Source organism: Micropterus dolomieu, linkage group LG22 (genome assembly GCF_021292245.1).
Source record: "Micropterus dolomieu isolate WLL.071019.BEF.003 ecotype Adirondacks linkage group LG22, ASM2129224v1, whole genome shotgun sequence".
Classification (NCBI taxonomy): domain Eukaryota; kingdom Metazoa; phylum Chordata; class Actinopteri; order Centrarchiformes; family Centrarchidae; genus Micropterus; species Micropterus dolomieu.
The window spans coordinates 32,522,361-32,544,898 of NC_060171.1; the positions used below are offsets into that span (position 1 = coordinate 32,522,361).

General features: G+C 39.8%; 2 protein-coding genes across 5 annotated transcripts; both read right to left on the reverse strand.

The window, feature by feature from the left end:
• Nucleotides 1-1,286: 1,286 nt before the first annotated feature.
• cdk10 (cyclin-dependent kinase 10) lies at nt 1,287-12,114 on the reverse strand. 4 transcript variants are annotated; one of them, XM_046036905.1, is made up of 15 exons: nt 11,881-12,114; nt 11,316-11,423; nt 10,763-11,099; nt 9,418-9,490; nt 9,242-9,313; nt 8,785-8,887; nt 8,567-8,648; nt 7,278-7,345; nt 6,409-6,461; nt 5,242-5,311; nt 4,942-5,001; nt 4,553-4,676; nt 4,305-4,444; nt 2,244-2,296; nt 1,287-2,149 (listed from the first exon to the last, which is right to left on the reverse strand). In XM_046036905.1, exons 3-15 carry the CDS (start codon nt 10,850-10,852, stop codon nt 2,055-2,057), a joined length of 1,083 nt encoding a protein of 360 aa, XP_045892861.1. In that variant the 5' UTR covers nt 10,853-11,099; nt 11,316-11,423; nt 11,881-12,114; the 3' UTR covers nt 1,287-2,054. The 4 variants fall into 4 exon arrangements, with proteins under 4 accessions (XP_045892861.1, XP_045892864.1, XP_045892862.1 ...); XM_046036908.1 differs by lacking the exons at nt 11,316-11,423; nt 11,881-12,114 and having other exon boundaries at nt 9,242-9,332; nt 10,763-10,803; XM_046036906.1 differs by lacking the exons at nt 10,763-11,099; nt 11,316-11,423; nt 11,881-12,114 and adding an exon at nt 10,280-10,441.
• Nucleotides 12,115-14,958: 2,844 nt separating this feature from the next.
• Nucleotides 14,959-20,277, reverse strand: LOC123961119 (charged multivesicular body protein 4b-like). Its single transcript, XM_046036200.1, has 5 exons — nt 19,960-20,277; nt 18,529-18,625; nt 18,134-18,248; nt 15,283-15,409; nt 14,959-15,103 (listed from the first exon to the last, which is right to left on the reverse strand). Exons 1-5 carry the CDS (start codon nt 20,141-20,143, stop codon nt 15,033-15,035), a joined length of 594 nt encoding a protein of 197 aa, XP_045892156.1. The 5' UTR covers nt 20,144-20,277; the 3' UTR covers nt 14,959-15,032.
• Nucleotides 20,278-22,538: the final 2,261 nt, after the last annotated feature.

The window sequence follows — 22,538 nt, forward strand, 5'->3', positions numbered from 1 at the left end:
TTCAGCATCATCTACATTTAGTAGCCATTCTGAATCTATTTCTATTGTTTATTTATGTTTTGTTTTCTTCTCCCTGCTCCTGGTAAGTGTGAGCCGTACTGTGATGGCTTACTTCTTGGATTTTCTTTTATTGAAGTTTGTGGGTCTGTAGCAGTCCGATCAGTGTTGTGTCAATGCTAAATACCTAAATACTCATTTTTACTTCCTGTTAAAAGAACACACGTCAATCAAGCACGTCTCTTTAAATCTGGATGTTTAGATTTTGTTATGTTTCTCCCTTGCACACATTGTTTAAGTGTTAAAGAACACTATTTATTTATACATGATCACAACTGACATGTAACTTGACTGACTATGATAGCGATACAGTTTGTTTACACTTGAACTATTTCATTATTTGTTGTTTCATATGGAGCTCCAGTGAAAGTACTTTTCTTTTGGGAAGCAAACGTACACACAAAGTTCTACTCTGTTTCGTTACCATCTGTTCGGGGCTGGCTTTCCCCTCTCAAGCTTAGATTTGTCCTGTTGTCAGCTAACAGACAATGAAGAGAGCCAGCCCTGCTCGCTATCGAGAAGCAGGGTCACGCAGCTAGTCAGCCTTAAGTCTTTTTAAATCCAACTTCTCTTTGATGTTTGTTCAGTCCCAACTACACATCAGGCCCGTCTGGCTAAATCACACCCCATTTACATCTGGTATTAAAATGTGATCTGTAACGTATCTGGATGGAGATCACACGTTAATACCAGCTGTAAATGGTGTCTCCTGTGGTGACGGGACTTCCTGTGATAGCTCAGTGATGTGTGTTGCTGAGGTACATACTGGTTCAGTAAGGGGGCCTAAGCTGCCGCTGGCCATGTAACCGTGACTACTAATTTAACCTCCATTAATAAAGACTGACATTTCAAATGAAAAAAAAAAAAGGCACAGTTGCTGGTTTGACATTTTTATTATGTTTAATAGCTGACGTTAAAACATTTAGAGGCTCTACAGCAATATTTTCAGTATCTGTCCCAGTGAGCTACATACCGTGCTCACGCAGTTACTCTACCAGTTGACACCACTTCTCAGTGATTTATACTAATGAGGCCACTGTTCATTTACGGTACATTTGGGGCATTCAAGCTGAGGCACCTAAAGGAATAGTTTTGGGATGTATGCTTATTTATTTTTTTGCCCAGAGGTACTGATACTGACTTGTTTGTCCAGTAAATATAAATCTACAGCCAGCAGCCTGTTAGCTTAGCATAAGACTGGCTCACCTAACTCTCTCCAAGAAAGCGAATTTCCCAAAGTGTCAAACTATTCCTTTAACAACTAATAATAAGTGAGCAGATTACAGGGGTTCAGTATTTCACCTCAAGGACACTTTGACAAGACACACAGCTGGTTATCCAGACGTACTGATGGTTGTGAGGTGATTCTAATACATCAATTTTCACCAATATGGTTTTAAAAAACAGAGGTCTGAACCTGCGTAACTTCGGGCAGAGCTCAAGCAAGTTGGTTCAGTTCCTACTTGTCATGCCTTCTAATAGTTTCGAAACGGATCACAGTTATAATAGCACATCTAAAAGGTTTCAACACGAAAGGACACAATGCCTCGGCATATTTATCAAGGCAACTTTGTCCTCATTACCTTCACCCTATTTAGTCTGCAGACCATGGCAGCAATAGGAAAATTAAGTAATACTTTAGAAACCTAACAGGAGAGCTTTTTCCTAAGCCTATAAGCAGTACACAGTGCTGCAAACAGCTGGATCTACAGTGCAGAATGTGTGGTTACAGCCTTTTTAAATTAGGACATCATCTCTGCAATTTGTTGATGTGTGCCAGAGTCTGTTGGCTTGAGCCGTGTTGAAACTGATCCTAATTGAACGGGCTTGCATTTGCTCACAATTCCAGAGTAAAACCTCTTTATGAGCAGATCCACGTTCCACGAACGCAGTATGACAAGAAACCAACGCCTCATCCTTGGAGCTCAAATTCCCCAGAATGTAACCGCCACGGGGTCGTCTCTGTGTCAAATGCCTCGCCATTGTTACCGCCGTCGTCACACTTTGCTCCGTTTCGATTGTCTCTCTGACGGAGGAGCGGCCCGCTTGTTGCGATGGTGGGGGAAGGTTGGCATCAGCTCCGGTTCACAGGCTGCACAGAGAAGCAGAAAGAAAAGATTAATGACTTCCAGTACATCAGAGGGCGAGCATTACAGCTGATACGTGTCCAAAGTCTGTGCACTCACGTAGAGGTTTCTCTTTGAAGTAGGAACTCTCCAAACAATCTTTGGCAGTAGCTCTGGACCAGGGAAACAGGATTAGAGTCAGTGATTGACAGCTCTTAAGAATTTAACATATCTGACACAGGATTGTCGCTGCTCTGTAGGCCAATCAGCTTCGAGTTATGAATGCCTGATGAATATGACAATACTGTTAAAGCCAACAGATATGGAACCGTCTCTTGTTAGTACATAAATAAGTTGTAGGTTTCAAGTCAACACGACATCCGACACAGGATCAGACATGTTGGTGTTTAAGAAGTCTTCCTCCTGTCTGTAGATTTATCAGAGTAATAACAAGAGCTGTTCAATATAGATAACAGAGAGCTTTACAACAAGGAATAAATCGGAAAGTCAGTGTACAATTATTAGTGTACAAAATACAACAAAGGAAATATTGAAAAGGCATCACAGAGTAAAACTTTTGTTGTATAAATGAGTCTTAAAGTGAGATAAAACCAGACTCTGCGACCTCGATCTCCTCTGGTAAGCTGTTCCAGAGTGTAGGGGTCCTGACAGCAAAGGCCCTACCAGAGGATCTCAGTCTTAGGGGGGAAAAAAGCTCAGAGATGTATGAACGTACCAGACCTGGCTTTAAAAGGAATTAGCAGAATTTGAACAAAATCATATCTTAAAAGAAACAGGCAGTGCAGGATGCTAACACTGGAGCGATGCGGTCACACTGTTTTGCGGCGAGTTAAAAGTCAAGCTGCAGCATTTTGGACTAACCGTAGGCAGGGAACTGATTTCTGTCTGAGACAGGTTTATAAAGGGTTACAATAGTCGAGGTGGGAGGAGATGGAACGAGTTTCTCCAAATCTGTGGCAGAAATAAAAGTCTTAACCTTGGCTATATTTCTCAAATCATAGCTGAACAATGTACAGATGATGTGATCATGTAAACCTGAGAATATGGTCAGTTAACTTCATTTAACTATTTTCAGTCACGCGGATGCGGACACAAGCTTGATTCCAACCTTGCAGTAACCATGGCAACAATCCTTTATAGTTTTTGGAAATATGGCTCATTTTATAGTAACAAGGTGTGACAGTCAAAGGAAAGGCCTTCACCACAGCTCTACGGTGGCACTGTGAAATGCTTTATCCAGAATTAAACAGTACTTTGAATGAATCTATATTACTGAGTGGGTGAACCATCACTTCCTGATATGAAGACTAAAACTACAGAAAGAACAAGAAGGTTTTTATTGATACTGTACATATGGTGAACAACCTTACTTTAATTGATTCGGGGCAGTGGTGGATATTAACTAAGTTCATTTACTCAAGTAAGGAATGTAAGGCTAATTTTGAAATAATTGTACTTGTATTTCTTTTGTATGCTACTTTATACTTCATTACATAGAAAAATAACAGACTTTTTACTACGCTACATTTATTTTACAGCCATAGTTACTCGTTACTCTGGAATATTTCAACCTGTTTTTATTGAGAACCAACGTGTTCTTTCTTCGTTTTTTCATCATGGTGTGCATAATCTTCTTATTCTCTCATGTTTGAAGATACAAATGCTCTTTACTGTCACATTTTATTAAAGAAGATGATTTAAAGTAACATAGTTAACTACAACACAAATGATATCACATATTAAGGTAGTGGTGTTAATAATCCAGAAGGCATCAGGCCTTTTACTTGTTACTTTAAATACATTTTGTTAATACATGAAAAGGCTTTTTGACTTGTCACGGTAGGAAAGGCACAGGTGTTCTAATAACAGTAATAAGGGCTCTCTGCTATTCAAGTGTCCCAGTAAGTCGTGACAGTGTGGCAGTGAGCCAGCATACACAACACAAGGACCTTGAGGCTGAAGGAGCAACGTGAAATTCAGCTCACCATTCATTATTTACACCTGCACTTTTATGTTAAATGTGTTCCATGAAAAGGGCCTATCACATGCACACACTTATGTTTTCATAAGCAAAGAGGCAGACACACACACATACGGATGCACACGTATGATAGGGCCTGAATCATCCCCCCCCCATAGCGTGAGAGTGAGAGAGTGTACCTGCGCTGTGGGTTGTACATGAAGAGCAGGTTGAGCAGTCTGTGTCCAGCATCAGACAGCCAGGTGAATTTATTCTTCAGGTTGTTGTACGGCTGCTTCCTCAGACTGTACTGACCGATGAGGGGCAGCTGAGAGAAACCCTGGGACATTCACACACCTTCAATTCGGCACGCTTCTTTAACACCGTCACACATCGAGGACACAGAGTTAAGTTTATGCTGAAGACATATAAAGAGCTGAAGTCTCACCGGCCAGATGTTCTCATTGGGTGTTCCCAGAAGCTGAACTATCAGGTCGACCTGCTGGATCTCAGAGGTTCCGGGCAGCAGAGGTTTGTGAGCCAGCAGCTCAGCCAAGATACAGCCTACAGCCCTGCAAAGGAAACATTCTGGCAAGTTCAGTGTTATCAACGATTCCTGTCCTACTCCTTATGCAGTGTGAGAGAAAGTCTGATAAGAAAAATAGTGGATTAAGAGTGGTTAATTGAAGATTATCAAATTCTAGTTTTCCCCTTAAAATGATTTTCCTTCCTAGATGGAGGTCCCTTATGTTTTAAGATGTGATAAGTGCAATACGTGGACTTGAATATATGGAAAGTATGTGTATGTTCTCATGATGCCAGAGGTCGGAGTCTCACCACATGTCCAGAGCTGTAGTCTGGGTCTTGGTCCCTAGGAGGAGCTCTGGAGCTCTGTACCTGCAAACAGATTGGGGGGGGGGTGCTCAATGTCGTCACAGAGCCGAAAGTAACGGAGCTAATAAAGTAGGATTACTGAGTGAGATTAAAAAGAAGAGCTTCTTTCGCTGAGGCTGCACAAGCACAGCGTAATTAGCGCAAAGGTTATCTGCAGAGTACAGCACACTCACCCATGAATATACATAAACACGATCAGGCTAAAGGGGCATTTACGGTAAACATGGGCCAGCAGACACTCACCACAGTGTGACCACTCTAGGCGTCATGGGCTGCTGGGGGATGCCGTACATCCTGGCCAACCCAAAATCAGCTGTACAAATAAACAAATAAAAAACAGATCCATAAAAATACTGCCACTGCTACTAATCTATGTATACGTACTCTCACTGCAACTAACACATATTTTCATTATCACGTAATCAATTAATCACAATCAAAATTTCCCGGAGGTCAGGTGACATATTAAAAGTGCTTGTTTGGACTCAAAACCCAAAGACATTCAGCTATATGGGAATATATCTGGAATATTCTGGCACCTGGCGAAGTCTAAAATATAAATAGTAAATGGCACATAAAGTAGGCCTATATGAAACTAAGTAAAGTATTACAATATATCACAAATGAAATACATTTAACTGTAAAGGATGCTATATACAAGTTTACAGAAATACAATGCTGGTTTTGCCAGCCTCAGCTCTCCAGGCAGGGTGCAGAGGAACTGCTGGTATCCTGATCCTGCACTTGAATTTACATAATGTATTTTGTTATAACATCTTATTCCTCTGTGCCATAGAGCTGCATTGTTGTCCAAACATTGTTGAGCCACACTGCTGCACTGGGTGACATGTTCATTTATTGTTCCTTCATTACCATCAACACGCACACTAGTTTATTTTGACTCCATTCCACATACACTGTGATGATGCTGAATACTAGAGCGCCAAAGACAAAAAACCTCCTGTTTAAGTGACATTTGCTAAAAACTACAATGACCATGTGTTTTATGGAAATGACTGAACATAAAAAAAGCTATATGTTTGTGAATTGTTGTTAAAGATTTGCATCTTCACTTGGAACTAATGGGCTTGGGACTGAGTGTCAAGACAGGGAAGACATAAAATAGTTGTTTGTTTTGTGTGTATCCTTATCAGAAGTTATATGTTGTACATTTCAGTCATTTGAAATCAGGGTACATATAAAAATATTTCTATTTACATCAAGTAAATCTATTGTCAAACAGTTAGTGGTCCATATCAGACTGGAAAACCATAAAGAATCTGAGGTAGTCATTGTCAGAGAGAGGGAGAGGTCAAAGGTCAGTGCTGGCAGAGTTTGGAGTGTATGTCTGTGCAGGAATATTGTGATAATAGCCAGAGCTGTAGAGGTATGGTAATCGTGATGACTCACCGATCTTAACGCAGCCTTTGTCTGTCATCAGCAGATTAGACACCTTCAGGTCCCTGATAACAAGATTGAAGAGGACAGTGAATGAGCTGCCAGAGGATTTTCAACAACTACGCAAAACTGCTTTAAACCTTTTCTTTGTGAACACTTCTGCATCAGCACATCTTCTGTCTCGGCAGATTCGTTCAAGCTTGGTCCAGTTGGATGGGGAGTGTTTGTGAACATCTCTGTTTCTTGGCGGTTACTTTAGCACTATTCATTTCAGCGGCAGTAAACTGTGACAGAGTTGAATTTGTTGTTGTCATGTTGCCTTAAATAACATGACCACACAAAAGCTGTACATTTCCTTTATTAGATTCTGATTTCTTTACTTGAAAATATTCTACACTTTAGGGACATTTTGGTTTATAGCATATAGTTTCCTGTTGTAAAATCTTTCCTTACCTAAATGTATAGATTCCTACATCATTAACTCTTAATCTTCTGTTAAATTTTCATTAGCCCTTTTCCAACAAAGACCAGACCATCTTTTAACTATCTTTGTATCCCAGCATTAGATGCAACCGGATCTTTGAAAATCAGATCAGTCCGTTTAGTTAGTCCACCTGCCTGTTTTAATGACACACAGCAGGATGGAAAAGAGTACCGGTACTGAAGAAAGTCAAAGTGATTTGGTTTTGCCATTTTCCTTCAACCTAACTTGTTAACGTCTACGTTCTCGAGTTGAAAAACAAGCCCAAACATCTTGAAGATCTACCCACAGTTCTTCTGTAGATTTAGGCAGCCTCAGTTGCTTCTCTCACTTCATGCAGAGTATATTGAGTCCAGAAAAAGTGTTAGCTGTTGGGTTTCCAGCAACGCCTGGGACTGACCTGTGTATAATGAAGTTGTGGTGGAGATACTCCAAGCCCCTGAGCAACTGAAGGACGATGCACTTTACCTGAAAACGGACAGAAGAAAATAAAATATCCTAACAGACGACACAAACAATGACTCATGCGGACCAAATGAGTGATGTCCTGTCAGGAGGATGTACGTTACAAGCAGCAGTCTGTGAGGTGATTTCAAGGGGCCGCTCATAAAAAAAAAAAAAAAAGTAGAAGGAATAAAAAAAAAAGAAGCTATTCTTGTTTCTCTGTAATTTAATTCAGCAGAGACACGTGGATGACACCGAAGGTCTGAAGTTTGTTTCACTCACGTGAAGCAGCGTCTTGTTTCAATACATTGTACCAGAGCTTGTGTCGAATGAAGAATATCACGGGACAGATGACGTCCCGAAGCTTCAAATAATGGGGAAATATGGCTATGGACATTAGAAAGACATGATCAGAAGTATGAGAACACTTCCAAGTAATGCTGTAATATGTAAAGTAAAGGACTGATTTAATTGAGAGTGATATCCCATCACATCCCATTGTGTCACTTGAGCCAACAGAGTGCTGCTAAACGTTGTACATGCCACCAGATGTCACTGTGTGTGAAGCATCGAAGCTTTACAAGGCTACAAAATCTACTTCAGATGTCCATTAGCGAATGTAATCCCATAACAGATGTCACACAGATTGCCCCACCAACAATGTAAACGAATATCAAAATACTGCACTGATACCATTCACTGCTGTGTGTACAGCAGTGGCTCGCAATCTATCTAAGACTTGTGACCCCTTTAAATGAAACCAAGTGTACTTGTGACCCCTCCATACTAGTCATGGCCTCAGTGTGGACACTAAATGTGACCAAAGAGTTTTCCTTCTCGGACCGTAACGAACAGAAAGTGTGAAAATGGGCGTATTTCACAAGAAGATATAGCTAATTAGAGAAAAGGTCAAACAAAAATTAACAATACTGTATAACAGAAATATATATTATTTTCTTTCTTTAACTTTTTCTAATCTTGTGAGCCTCAGCTTTATCATGGGACAACTTGAAATTTAAAAATGCCTTTTTGTCCCAAAAATCTGGTGTACCTGATTAAGGGAGTCCTATGAAAAATGTTATTAAAAAGGAGTGTGTGGAGCTAAGTGCTGACCTGAAAAAAAAAAAAAATCAATCAAGTAGTACTAAAACAAAAGACAAAAGTATATTCAGCTATGTTAGGAAACTCAAACCAAGTGCAAATCAGTAAATGCTGGATTCATGAATGAATATGAGTCAAACACACCTGAGCCTCAGAGAAAGGTGTCTGCATGTTTTCCAGCAGACTGGCCAGGTCCTGTTCACAGTAACTCATCACCAGAAACAGACTGCACAGGAAACAGAGGATTACAGAAACACAGACCACAGTAAAAAAGGTTATGGTGACAACATGAATTACTTATATTCTAGGTCAGATGGGGTAGATCTCTAACACCATCACGGTGGTGTGTGTGTGAGGAGTACCTCTCCAGTTGGCTGCCAACAACCACTTCTTTCAGCTCCACAATGTTGGGATGTCTCAACCTCAGCAGCAGTGTGATCTCTCTGAGGCTACTGATGGGGATCCCTGAGAGAGAAGGCGCAGGGCGTCAGGAGGTTCAACAACCACATTTCCTGTAAATAAACTGGATTCAATGTATGAATTCATTGGCAATGTTAAAGGTGGGACAGAAGGTCGACAACATAGGTTGGCTGTTATGTACAACACTGTGTTCCAGGGAAAGGTACATGGCCATAACTACTAGCTCAACTCATCAGTTTCCACATGTACACAACAGATTTCAAATCTTAATGGACAGATTGTAATTCAAACGAATTAGACCGATGATGCTCAATACATTAACCAAATTGGTAATTTTATACAAACTACACAAGCACAAAGACAAACACACACGACTCAGCATTACAGCAGCGCACTTACCATCTTTCTCCTTGTCCATCCGAACCTTCTTCAATGCTACAATCTCATATGACTTGGTGTCTCGAGCTCGGTCTACATTAAGAACAAGAAACTGTTTATCTGTTATCAGCAACATTGATCTGTTATTTTGATTTCCTAGTCGAAAAAATATATAGTCACCGATATTAATGACTCACACACAATGCCGTAAGTTCCTTCTCCTATGCGGTTGAGTTTCTCAAACTCTCTGACACTTCTGCAGCTCCCAAACTGAAAAAGAGTAGACAGACAGACAGAGAGGCTCTCTTCACTTCAGTGAACAGGGTAAAGCTTACATGAAGTATAAATGTGGTCAAAGGAAAAAACACTGGAAAGCTGAACTATTCTGGATAGCTTCATGTGTCATATGCCATCCAGAACTACTTAAGTGATGTTGAAATTAAAACAGAACTAGAAAACAAATAAGATCAAACCACATAGTAAATGCTCCGTACTTGTATAGCGCCTTTCTAGTCTTTTCGACCACTCAAAGCGCTTTTACACTACATCTGCATTCACCAGTCATACACTGAGCCTAAGTGCTCAAACGGAAACTAACATTCACACTCATTCATACACTGACAGAACAGCCGCCGCAGGGGCAATTCAGGGTTCAGTATCTTGCCCAAGGACACTTCGACACGCAACCAGGGGGAGCCAGGGATTGAACCGCCGACCTTCCAATTAACGGCCGCCCCTATAGATAGTCACCTAAGAACAATTGGCTCAAAGGGGAATTTTCCCATTGCCTCAATGGAAAAGAAAGTTAGGGCCAATGCACCTTAGACAACCAATCTGGGACGCTGGGTTGTGATTACTTTTCCAAAGAAGTTTACTCAGGCCTAAAAAAGGTTTCCTAGAGGTAAGGAGGACAAGGTGAGGATTCAGCAAGGAATCACTACATGACGTGGGTAGCTGTAACATGCATGCAGGCTTATGTGTTGGTGGAAGCCAGTAATGAGATTGGCTGCTGCTGGAGACGGAGACTGAAGTACTGAAGTGCACAGACCTTAACTTTACCTTGAAAGGTATGTAAACCACGAAGCAAAGGCGCCTCACTAATTACTTTTCCACAATGTGCACTCACAAGCCCAGGTCACGTTAGCTAATGACACCACCGACGGACTCTCTTTGATGGAGAAAAGGCCAAACACCGTTTAAAAAGCAGCTGTTTTTATAACTAACGTCACCTATCAGTGAATACTGTAGCCAAAAAGATCGCCCCATCGCTGGTAGCTTAAAGCACGAGTATCGCATTTTAACATGTAGCCAGTGACTGTCGGTGCTCTGTTTGCTGTTAGCGAACAGAGGGCTGTGGTTGTAATGAGCGAAAGACAAGCCAACAGTTAGTGGGACTTAAATATTCTAATGTTGCCTTTGTCAGATATATGCCGGATTTCTAACAAGGCCATCTAGATTCGTGGTAACTGTCGTCGCTGATGAGCAGGGTACCACTAAACAGTTTGGCGTCACTTTCTGTCGACACGAAGCTAACTCTCTTACCCTTTCATTTTGAGGCACTGTGAATATTTTATTGTTCTTGATGGATTTGAGCTTTATAGGGTCCGGTTCGTCCTCTCCTACGGTTTCCATTCTTTAATTTAAGGTCGTGTTCAGCCTCAGAAGATGAGAGTAACGCCCGTTATGGCTTTAACTCTACACGCAGCAGCTGGCTCCGCTGGGCGCCGCCATTGTGTTTTGTTTGGGGCCACCAACAGGAAGTCAGGAAGACTGAGCGCTTTGCTGGAGTGTCAGCAGGGACCACACTGGTCTACGATGGAAACACATTGCTTCTGTGGTTCTGCAACTCGTGAAGTCCATTTCAGTCCTTATTGGAAGACTGTAATTAAATAAAAATACATATGGAAGTTATTGAACATTTTCCACTTCAGGATGAGACTGAATCACAGATACAGCCTACAGGCAACCATAATTATTGTTGTTAGAAGTACTGAGTGAGCAGGTAGTGAGCATGAATGTAGTAGTAGTAGTAGTAGTACTTACAGGCCTACTTCAACACTTTAGTATTGCACTTCAATAAAGTTTGGGGACTCACCAGAGAGAAGTTTTTAAAAGAACGGTCAAACTTGAAGCAGCGGGATCCCAGATTTAACTGGGTTGTAGTCTCTCTGGGTCAGGGTATGGGCAATGATTCTTCCTAATCCTTAAAGCAACAGAAACGACATCCTTTCATTAAAACCTGCTAAATGTCCATGTCTCTCCACCCTCCATCTCTCAACATCAATGACATCAGCAGGGTTATTTTCTCAGACAGATATTGTCCTCCAGAGCCGCAGACGACAAACAGCTGTTGTAAGTAACTGATCTAAGTTGCCCTTTGAGGTACCCATAAAGTATAATACATTAATGTGGATTACACAGCAATACATACAGTAATGAAAATATCAACAAGGTGCAGTAATTAAAAGCTGCTCACACTTCAACGAATCAATACAAATAATTTCATAATAATAATAATAAGACATTCTGAAGAGGGATATTTTGCATAATGAAAACATTTTCTGCTTATTCATACCTTTAATTATGTAAATTCAACATATTGCTGTTTAGATTGTTTGCCGCTCTCTCTGGCCTCACCAAAGTTTCCCTTCCCAGTTTACCTTCTGTGGCAGGACATGTTGAGTTACTGTCTGGTCATGAACTTCTTCCCCACTACAAAGGGTGTGGAAGAAGGCCTCCGCTCTTTAATGGCATCAGCTATAGTCATGTTGGACGGTGAGGCGTAGATGTCTTCTCGCGATGGAGCTGTGATGAGGATGGCAGGTCCACTTGGAGAGGAGTCAGCTGAATCTGCCTCAGTGTTGGGCTGTGACGTGGGGGAGCTCTCTGCAACTGAGGGAGAAAATTACTCTGGAATATCAGTGTTAGAAAATACACACTAACACCAAATATTAGTCAGATATACATGTTTCCTTACCAAATAAACCAAATAAACATATGAAAGGTGTGTTTCACCTACACACCATCTTCTCCAGCCTCTGTTGTAATTCCTGTCTACTAAATGAAGTCCTCACAGATATAATAGTAAACACTGGACTGCCACTGTCCTGGGACTGACCTGATGAGGTGTAAGGTGAGGTAAACCTCCAGACTGGAGGATATCCAGCAGTGTGTGTGTGTGTGTGTGTGTGTGTGTGTTCAGGTGTGTGGCCTCAGTGTTTCTGTTTGGTATGAAGATCAACAGCACTTTTTTAATTGGATTGTGCTAATTTCTTAAGAGTGTTAGGACTGTGTCTAACTCATCCTACTACTGAGGAACAATGATTATTAATGACCTTAACGATGATCAACAACAATTAGGCATCTTAACATCTTCAACTGCTATAAAAAGGCATCAGACATTTTCACACTGATGTAAACAATAGCCTGCATAAATCTTGGTCGACGAGGGAGTTGAGGCGTAGTACAAGCTGTGCAATCGTCATAAAGAGGGCATTGTGTACCAGTAATTGTGTAGCTGCTTTGTGGTGTGGTTTATAGGAAATGCAGATCAGCATTAATTCTACAATAAATACACGTGGTCATGACTGATATTAAATGTCAAATAATATAATAAATGATATATAAAATTAAATAGTCCTACTTAAGTGTTAAGTATTTACTCTATGGCTGATCGCAAAAACAAATGACCAATCACCACTACCAAAGGATAGTAGGTCAGTATACACAAAAATACTCTTATTTACAGTCCGTATAAATATTTACTTCCCCTGCACTTTAGGACAAACACAAATCAAATATTGTTAAGAATCTGGGTAAATTTAACATATTCCGAAAGTAGTAATCCTTCAGTAGAAATCACAGGCTTATCAATTAGTTGATAATGTCATTGGTATGTTTCATTTTTTTGTGGCCATTCCCGGTTTTCTACTGAGGTCTCATGCATTTCATCCCTACCTGAATCTTCCTTCTGGCTTGCTCCAGACCCCATTGGGCTTCAGTCAGCTGGTGTACAGTCCTTACATGTCCACACACGGTGCTTACATTTTGGTCAGTCTATGTCTACAGCCCATTTAGAGTCTGCGTTTAGGAGCCCGTGTTATGTCTGAGGCTACTGTTTTTGCCAATCTCTGCCACTCCCTCCCTGCTCCCGCCCTGTGTGGGAGACAGACACTAATCCTGTGCAGGTGCTCACAGCAGTAGTAAGATATACTGGATTTAAAAGGCACTAACTCGTTTAAACTCGTGTTCTATTATGAAAAAAACAATTGCTGCACAGTATATGTAGTCAGGGATAATCACATATTTACCTCTGCGTACTACCGCGTATTACTGAAAAAACTATCATTTTCCTTGTTCAAATAATCAAATTAATCTGACTGAAATTAATATAAACTCACAATTTCAGTTTATAATTTAATGGTTGGCAATCCACAATATCAAGTGCAATTGCTTAATGTAGCCAAGGAGAGACCTGCACAGGCTAAAGGATAATAACCTTGGTGATAGCTTTAATCTGGATGAATAAAAAATGGAATTGCAAACAAACACCCCAGATACATGCTGGTATTTTCAGTAATTGGTGATTGAATAAAATACAATTATATTGGCCACGCCAACTATAGAGTATATACAAAATACTCGAGGGCTTCGAGGGATGTATTTTTTATTATTGTTGTTACACCCATGTGTGTAATTTCCTTAAATATGTGAACACAGTTACAACCCTATGTTAGCATATCTAAGACACATACAATTACCAACTGTGTCAAGTCTCTTGAAGATTTTATTATGTCAATGACATGCTAAAGCTTAATTTAGTCATGAGTATAGATTGATGCTGAATACAAAATTTGGGCATGACTGAATTAAGTTAGCAAAAGGGACTTTTCCCAAAGATTAGTCTTTAGAAAAAGCTAACTTCAGAAGAACAGGGTGTCCACACAAGCTAAAAATTAACTGCAGTGTCTTCTCTCTACTCAGTCAGACTAATCCTATAGATTGTGGTATACCCTTTGCCCAGGAAACAGTATGCCACATTTGAATATGATCAGTCAAACCATATCAGCATCATAATTGTTAATTTTAAGATATAGGAGATCTTGGTTACGACAAAAGGTTAATTTTGATAAGAGGTCACAGCAGTCATGTGCTATTGTGTACTGGCACTTTGTACTTGGAACCCTAATTTAAAATGCTCATGTTGTAGACTATTCAAATCTCATGTCTACAAATCAATGCCTTCTGCTGGATGCCATTATTGTTATATATATGTTTATTTTTTTTAACATTTTGAAAACATAACAATTTGAAACAAAAACTCCGCCAGCCAACAGGATGAATGCCACAACTGTGTTTCACAAAACCTTACGAGAACCTCTCAGATACAGCAAAGACCAAAAAATACCAATTTTGTGGTAATACACCAATTAATAAGAGCCACTTGTGAGAAGGCTTTTAAAGTAGGCACGAGTAGCTCCAACAATGATATTAGTGTGAGGGGAAGTAGACAAAACATGTTCAGATAATGTCAGATTAGGTCATAAAGTAATTATAGTGTTATAATAATACTGCATTACAGAGTTCATAATACTCTACTACAATATAAATTCTGTAGTTTCTGCAATACCCCGTGCATTTCATGAAGTGCTTTCGCTGACATGCAGTTTTTCACTGACACTGCAATAGAGAGAAGAGAAATGTCCACACAAACATAAAACACTATGAACAATAACACATCATTTCTGCTTATTTATTCCATCCTGCACCTTCCTCTTGTCTTTTTAATGACAGTGTGTGGCTGATGGTGTGTTTATGAGGGTTCATCCGCCCAGCGACGCAGATACTCTAAATCATCTTCAACCTCGTCTTCTTCCGTCTTGGCTTTTGGGGAGAAAAAAAAACCCTGTTCTTTTTAAATCCGCTAACATGTGAAGTTGCCGACAGTAGCATCAGCACTACCAAAAATATCTACTAACTTAACTTGACTCAGGATCAATGACAAGACCTCTGCTTTACCAACTAAGCTAAACAGCTACGGTTTTGTATCATATGGTTCTTACCAGGACGGGAAGGTGATGCAGTGGACGTCACTTTGGAACAAGGCATTATCTCCTCTGTTCTGTCCTTCTCAAAGAGACTCTCATCCAGATTCTTTTCCAGCCTCTTCAGCTCTGCCAGCAGCTCATCCTTAAGATAACACACAAACACACAGCAGTTGGCTCATATCACCGTAAATCTAATAAATTTTGTCACAACGTACACCTATAAAAGAGAAAAAAAGGGCGCATAAGTTGTTCTACATTAATGTAGCCAGGTGAACCAGGGGTACAGAGTTAAATAGTGTTGTGTGGGTTATAATGTTATGTAGTTGCTGGTGAGATTACTGCAGCGATAACTGTCCTCTGTATTTAATGGCACTGTCGCTTCAAGAGTTCTACATGGGACGGCTCGAGCGAGAGGGTAGAGTTTCTGACGGGACACGGGGAAAAACGGAAGTGTTTGGTCCCGCGATGTACAGAAACGGCAAGGGATGTACTTTGGTTTATCGATACGGAGGATTTCTCCATAACCCATGGTAAAGTACAGTAATAACCCTTAAGATCGGCAGACGAAAGAGTTAACTAACTAGCGGACCAAGGTAGAGGCAAGAAGACCAGAGTGTCCTGGCTGATAGCCGTGTGTGTGTGTGTGTGTGTGTGTGTGTGTGTGTGTATCTTCGCCACGAGGGGAAGAGCCTCTGAGCAGCGGCGACAGCGTGAGTGACATTGAAGTGTGTTAACAAACAAAATCACGTTATATTGGTGTATACTGAAGCTGTAAATAAACGATGTTTGTTTCCTATTTTTCCGCTGACTTAGAGGGGAGATACATGTGCGGCGTTCTTGGTGTGTGTGTGTGTGTGTATGTGTGTGTGGGCGTGTCCTGAGGACGCACACTGCACAGTCGAACAGTGAGTTGCTGATTTCATTCATAAAATGTTAATTCTGAGTTTCTGCACAAAGTGTTGGGCAAATTGAATTCTGTGAATGAATGTATTTTATGTTTTATGGTAAATTGAAATATTTCACCTTGAGTTTATGCACTCAATGCATTATGTGGCTAAGTGAATGTATTTAATTATATTTGTTTTTTAATTTTCTCTGTTTAGAAAGGACACTACTGTTGTCTAGTCTAGAGTGGTGTTATCTAACCTAGATGTCTAGATTTTGATGTTGTACAGATTTTGGCTGTTTTACAGCTTTGGTTGTTGAGAATTTAGGTTCCTGTCTAGAAAGAAGTAACTGAAGTCTACCAGAGTGAGTGTGAACTAGTTTACGGCAGCTGTTTACATATTGTGGTATGGTTAAGGGGTACTATAGAGTACTGTTAAGTCACATAGTTGAGATCAGATTCAATAGGCAAAGGACAAGTAAGAAAGTTATTCCTGTGTTTTGTATAACCACCAACTGCCTTAACCTCTCGACTTTACATTATTAACGCTGTTCTCATTGGAGTCCAGTCGGGGAATAAAAACCTATAAAATTTATTGTGTGTTTGGCCTCATCCTTCCTGGCCTTGCCACATTAATAATGCTATATATTCACACTACAACTAAAATGCATATGCAATAGTTATACTATATAAACAATATGGTATGACTATAGTAATTTCCAAAAAGAACACATTAATACAACAGGAAACACTAAGGCGATACTAAATACTATAGTACAATTGCGAATATCAATAGTATTGTATTAGTAATTTTCTATAGTGTGTTCGAAAGAAACAGAAATACTATAGTACTACTGATATTACTGGGGTTTTTTTTAGTATTTTTGTAGTATTTCCATAGTAATCTTTATAATTGTTTTTTAAGGGCAGCCTCCTCTAAACAGGGACGCCGAGAGAAGGTCCATCTATATAATGATGTCATTCTAAATGGTGCGCAATATTCCTGTTTTTCATATTTATTTTAATGGCCAGGATCATTTATGTATTATAGTTATTATTCAATATATATTCAAAATGCTGCCGCTCATCTCCTTACTGGTAAACGAGATCACATCACCCCTGTTCTGGCCTCCCTTCACTGGCTCCCAGGATTGTTTTAGGATTGATTTTAAGATGCTAGTGTTTGTTTTTAAAGCCCTTCATGAACTAGCTCCAGCCTCTATCACTGATCTGTTGAAGCTGTATGCTCCTTCAAGGTCATTAAGGTCCACGAACCAGTCACTTCTTGTTGTCCCTAAAACATGGCTCAAGAACAGAGGGGATCAAGCTTTCCCAGTTGCAGCCCCGAGACTGTGGAATGAATTGCCTCTTCATGTCAGACTGGCCCCCAGCCTTCCGGTTTTTAAATCGCAACTTAAAACTCACTTTTATTCCTTGGCTTTTAATCCAGGATGAGAGGTGCATACTGCTGTTTTGTTAGTGTTGTATTTTGTCTATTTATTGATTCATGTCAATGTACAGCACTTTGGCCAATTTGGTTATTTTTAAATATGCTTTAGAAATAAAGTTGGATTGGATTATAGTTATTAACCACAATTTACAACAATGTGAGAATGTTTTACACCACAGCCGACAGCAAACTTGAACATCAACATACTGTATATGTCAAAGCAGCCACAGCAACTACGCAGTCAACAGCAGGAACTAATGCAGAACTGAAGGAGAGCAAGAGGGAGAGACAGCGCCTGGATGAGAGAGAGATGAGACCCACGACCAGTTCACCATAGTTTATAATAATGGAGTGCAGTGAGGATCCAGACGCTTCATAGAGACGAGCGTCTGTCTGTCTGTTAACAGAGACTCCAGTCTGCAGTGTAGTTCATACACGTCACTGATAAACCACACAACTTTAGAGTTCAGTGCAAACAAACAAAGTCCATTTCTAAAATCCCTGAAAGTATGTCTGTCCTCAGCTCTTACCTCATCAAATTCCACTCCAAAGCTCACAGATGTGTAGAGGGTGTCTGACATGTCCTCAGTCACATCCTCCTCTGTAATGTCCTTGATCAGTTCTGTCACCTTGTTGACAATGTCTCTAAAATAGCCAGCAGAAAGTCCCTGTCTCAGTTAAAAACTTTTAAAAAAAGAGGATATTATAACATTTGCTGTGAGCTGGATCCAAACACATGGTAACATGTAACTAGATAACATCCACATACATTCACTCAGCATTAATATCCAATATCCAAACTGGTAGCTATTATTTACAATGTTTTTATAACAAACAACAACACAAGTAGTCTTGTTTTTATTCTACTCTATTTCTTTCCGACATCATTACATGTCATAAATCAAAATGTTCTCCTTTGCCTTACATGTGTTCATGAGCGGACCTCAAGGCTTTATAAGCACAGTCAATGTACTTGAGATGCTTCTCGTACCACTTCTTTCTTCTCAGCGCCAGCAGAGCCACTGGAAGACAAACATATCGGGATACGGTGGATGAGAATGATTTTATGTTAATGACAGCTATATATATATATATTATAATATATATATATATAGCTACATAGGGCCATCTATATAAATACAGATGGCCCTGCAGCTTTATTGCCAGACACCTGAGCACAACAAAGTACAGACACAGCCAATGTCCACAGGATGGAATAAATAGTACAAAAGTTTCATCGGAGACGCAAAATAGAGAGACCCGAGTCGACCAAGTCGCACCTCCTTATATAGCTGTTTGTAAGCATGATCTCATCCATTGACTTTCTTTCTTGCTGCACATGGTTCTGTGGAAAATCCCAGATTGTTATGTGCCGTAGAGGTGGTTGAGCAGGTTGAGAACCCAAGCGCAGAACACCAGAGCTGAGCAGATATAGTCCAAAGATTTATTAACAAAAAGAGAGCACACTTACAAACTGTGGCTAAGTCCAAATAGAATCCAAAGGGGTGTAAATGAAACAGAGGTCCAAAAACAGTAGGAACAAACTCAGGCAACAGACCAACACGGGATACACTCAACAATAAACCAACACAGACTGAACAGAACACAGCCTTCAATGAACATTCAAGGATGGGAGAGGATCTCTGTTCCCCAAAATATAGAAACCTAGACTGTGTAAATGATTATGCATCTTTGCTCGGGGCAAGACGCCCGAAGCTGCCCTAGACAGCAGGTCTCTGGACAAGCTGTATGTGTTGTAGTACTTCTCTGTTTATTCTCTTTTATTAATAAATTCTTCAAAGACAACAGTTTGTTGTTACTCAATTATTTGCTTAATCCCTCACCAGCAAGATACAATTTGCCATTTGTTTGCTTGATTAGCAAAAAGCACTTCTGTCTACGTTTTATCCATAAACAGTCTCTCAGTTGAATTTTTTAATAAATGGACTATATTGAAATATTTATTAATATAGATACATTTTGATAGATCATTTCATTCATATTAAGGTTACCCGCAGCAGTGCTTTTTGTTTTCATCATCTGAAGACTATCCTAACACCCAACTTTTTTAACCATCATTTTCCATGAGGCACCTGCCTCTTCTTGCATACATGTATTAATGTTAGACTTAAGGCTAACATCATTCACGTGTTTCACAGCTGTGACCTATACATGCGTTTCATGTGCATTATGCTAGGTCAAATAGACGGAACATTAAGTTAGCTGAGGTGCTAGCTTAATAACTACGTTTACAGATAGCATTAATATTACTTTAACTGACAAACGTTACTTGTATGATCTGATGTTAATTAATAATTATACACGGCATACATCAACTTCCTTTAAAATATCTAACCTCGTCTGTTTTTTCTGCTGTTTTTCTTGGCGAACAGAAGCTCCTGGTCAATCTTTTTCTTCAGAAAGTCTTTCTTCTTCATCAACAACTCCTCTCTCTCAGGAAGGTTCTCAATCTCCTCTTGTCCACATGGTTTCTTTGTCGCCTTTTCTCCTCCATGAAATATCTTGTCAAACAAAGACATGTCTGTGATGCTGGCTACAACGCGAAATGGCAGCTTTTTTGCCAGTGTTCAGGCCTTGGCCTTGCACTGATTACTTGTGTAAGTTCGCAGCTCTCCCTCCCAGGTGATGACAGTTGCCTGTAACCTGGAGACCGCGCTCAAAAGGAAACACGCGCGCGCGCGCGCGCTCACTGCGGGGGCTTTAGCAGGTGAAGCCCTGAAAAAAAAAGTTTACTGATAACCTGTTTTTGCAAAATCTAGTAAAAAACAACAATTTATATATATGACCCCTCTTCTGTTCGAGGACAGCTGCACGTGACATGACGTAGTATTTATTTAACTAGGCTTCTTGAACATTTACATCATTCATTAGGCCTATATGAACATATATATATGAACATATATACGTAACTATATAAATACTATGAACTTTCAGACTTGGTCAAAACAACACACTTTTATGAAAGTGAATTTACAAACATTAGAAACTGGAAAATATGGCTGATACTGTCAAAGAAAGTTCCCTACTTGTATGGAAATGTTGTGGAGTGGTCATTCAAGTGGGGTTTTAAATTTTCAGTGGACACAATAAAAACAATGTTCTTTACAAGAAAGAAATTCGTCTATAAAACTAAAATTATATAAACAAGAATTGGGGAGTGAGTTAAAAACGTGTTAGTTGCGGTTGTATGAAAGATGAATAAGCCTACATCCAGAAATTATTGACAAATATAACATAATAATGTAAGTTTTAAATGTGACAAGATGTCTGGTTGGAAGTGAATTGGTGCAGAAATGAGGGCATTGAAGACCATTTATACCCGATTAATTAGATCAATATTAGATCATGTGTGTTTGGATCTGCAGCAAATACTCACTCAAATCACTAAAAAAGTTAGATCACATTCAGTATCAGGCTTTGTGATTATCTTCTGGTGCCTTTAGAACAACTCCAGCACCAGCTTTACAAGTTGAAATGGGAGAAATGCCACAAGAAATAAGAAGCATACAGCTTTCACTTAATTACTGAGTAATTCACAAGGTCATAGTCAAGATCATCCAACAACACACGTGAAAGTCTTGCTGGGAATAGGAAAGGAGTTAATACAGTTAAATTCAGATCTACAGATGCTTCAAAGAATTAAATCAATAAAATTGGAATTGCATTCATTGAGACACCAGAGTTCAACATTAAAACTGGGGAAGAAATCAGTAATGTTTTAGAATCAGAATCAGAAATATTTTTACTATACTATTGATGCCTGACGGGAAATCCTTTTGTTACAATTGCTCACTTTGCATATGGAGATATTCAATCCATCCATCCATCCATCATCAACCGCTTATCCTGTGTACAGGGTCGCGGTGATGATCAGCTGACATTGGGTGAAAGGCGGGGTACACCCTGGACAGGTTGCCAGTCCATCTCAGGGCCACACATAGACAAACAACCAGTCACACTCACACCTAAGGACCATGTCAAGATATTAAGGAATATAAATTTGTTTATCAGTTGACAGAGAAATGCTCATAATATTGTCAGCATTACAATGGACTAAAGAGCCAAGACCACTGAGAGCAGTTCATATTCAATTGTCACTACAAAGTTTGAAATACAGCTATTCAACATATATATATTTGGATATAATTACAACAGAGAATACACTATTCACACTATAGGACTGAATGTGATGTTTCTCTGCATAGCACACATATTGGAATCAAAGGAAATGAATTAACAGATAAATAGCCTACATATGCAAAAGAAGCCAAAAAAACGAAGAGCGTAGCCTAATTAAACTCAGCTTAAGGAAAAGGGGGCATAAGGGGTGGTGGTGGTGGTGATGGGGCAGTGGATAAGATGTGACACATCCACCAATGTGTCCCTGAGCAAGACACTTAACCCCTAGTTGCTCCAGAGGCATGTGACCTCTGACATGTTTAGCAATTGTAAGTCGCTTTGGATAAAAGCGTCAGCTAAATGAATAAATGTAAATGTAAATAAGAAGTGGGAAGAAGAGAGAAGGGATGATGGTTTTATAGAATTCAAAGACTGAGACATAGGCTACAGGAAGAAGCAGGAGAGAGGAGACAATAATATTCACATTAAAGTTTGATTTTACAGGACTAAACAGCACATCGTTTAAACTATGAAAACGCAACACAGAAAGACGTGACCTTTGCAGACAAGAACAAACTTTAAAACATGTATTCTATTCATTGTCAAAGACATGAAGCTGAGATAAGTGACTGATTCTGAGCTTCAGCTTTTATTTGCATATGACTGTGTGACTGTTGTGTGTTTTTGTTTGATTATCCGAGGAGAACAAATCTGACTGAGAGGTTGTTGGTTCATTTGATTTATTCATCGCCCCTCCGCACCGATTGATGGCGGTGACGCACCGTTTCGCTGTTT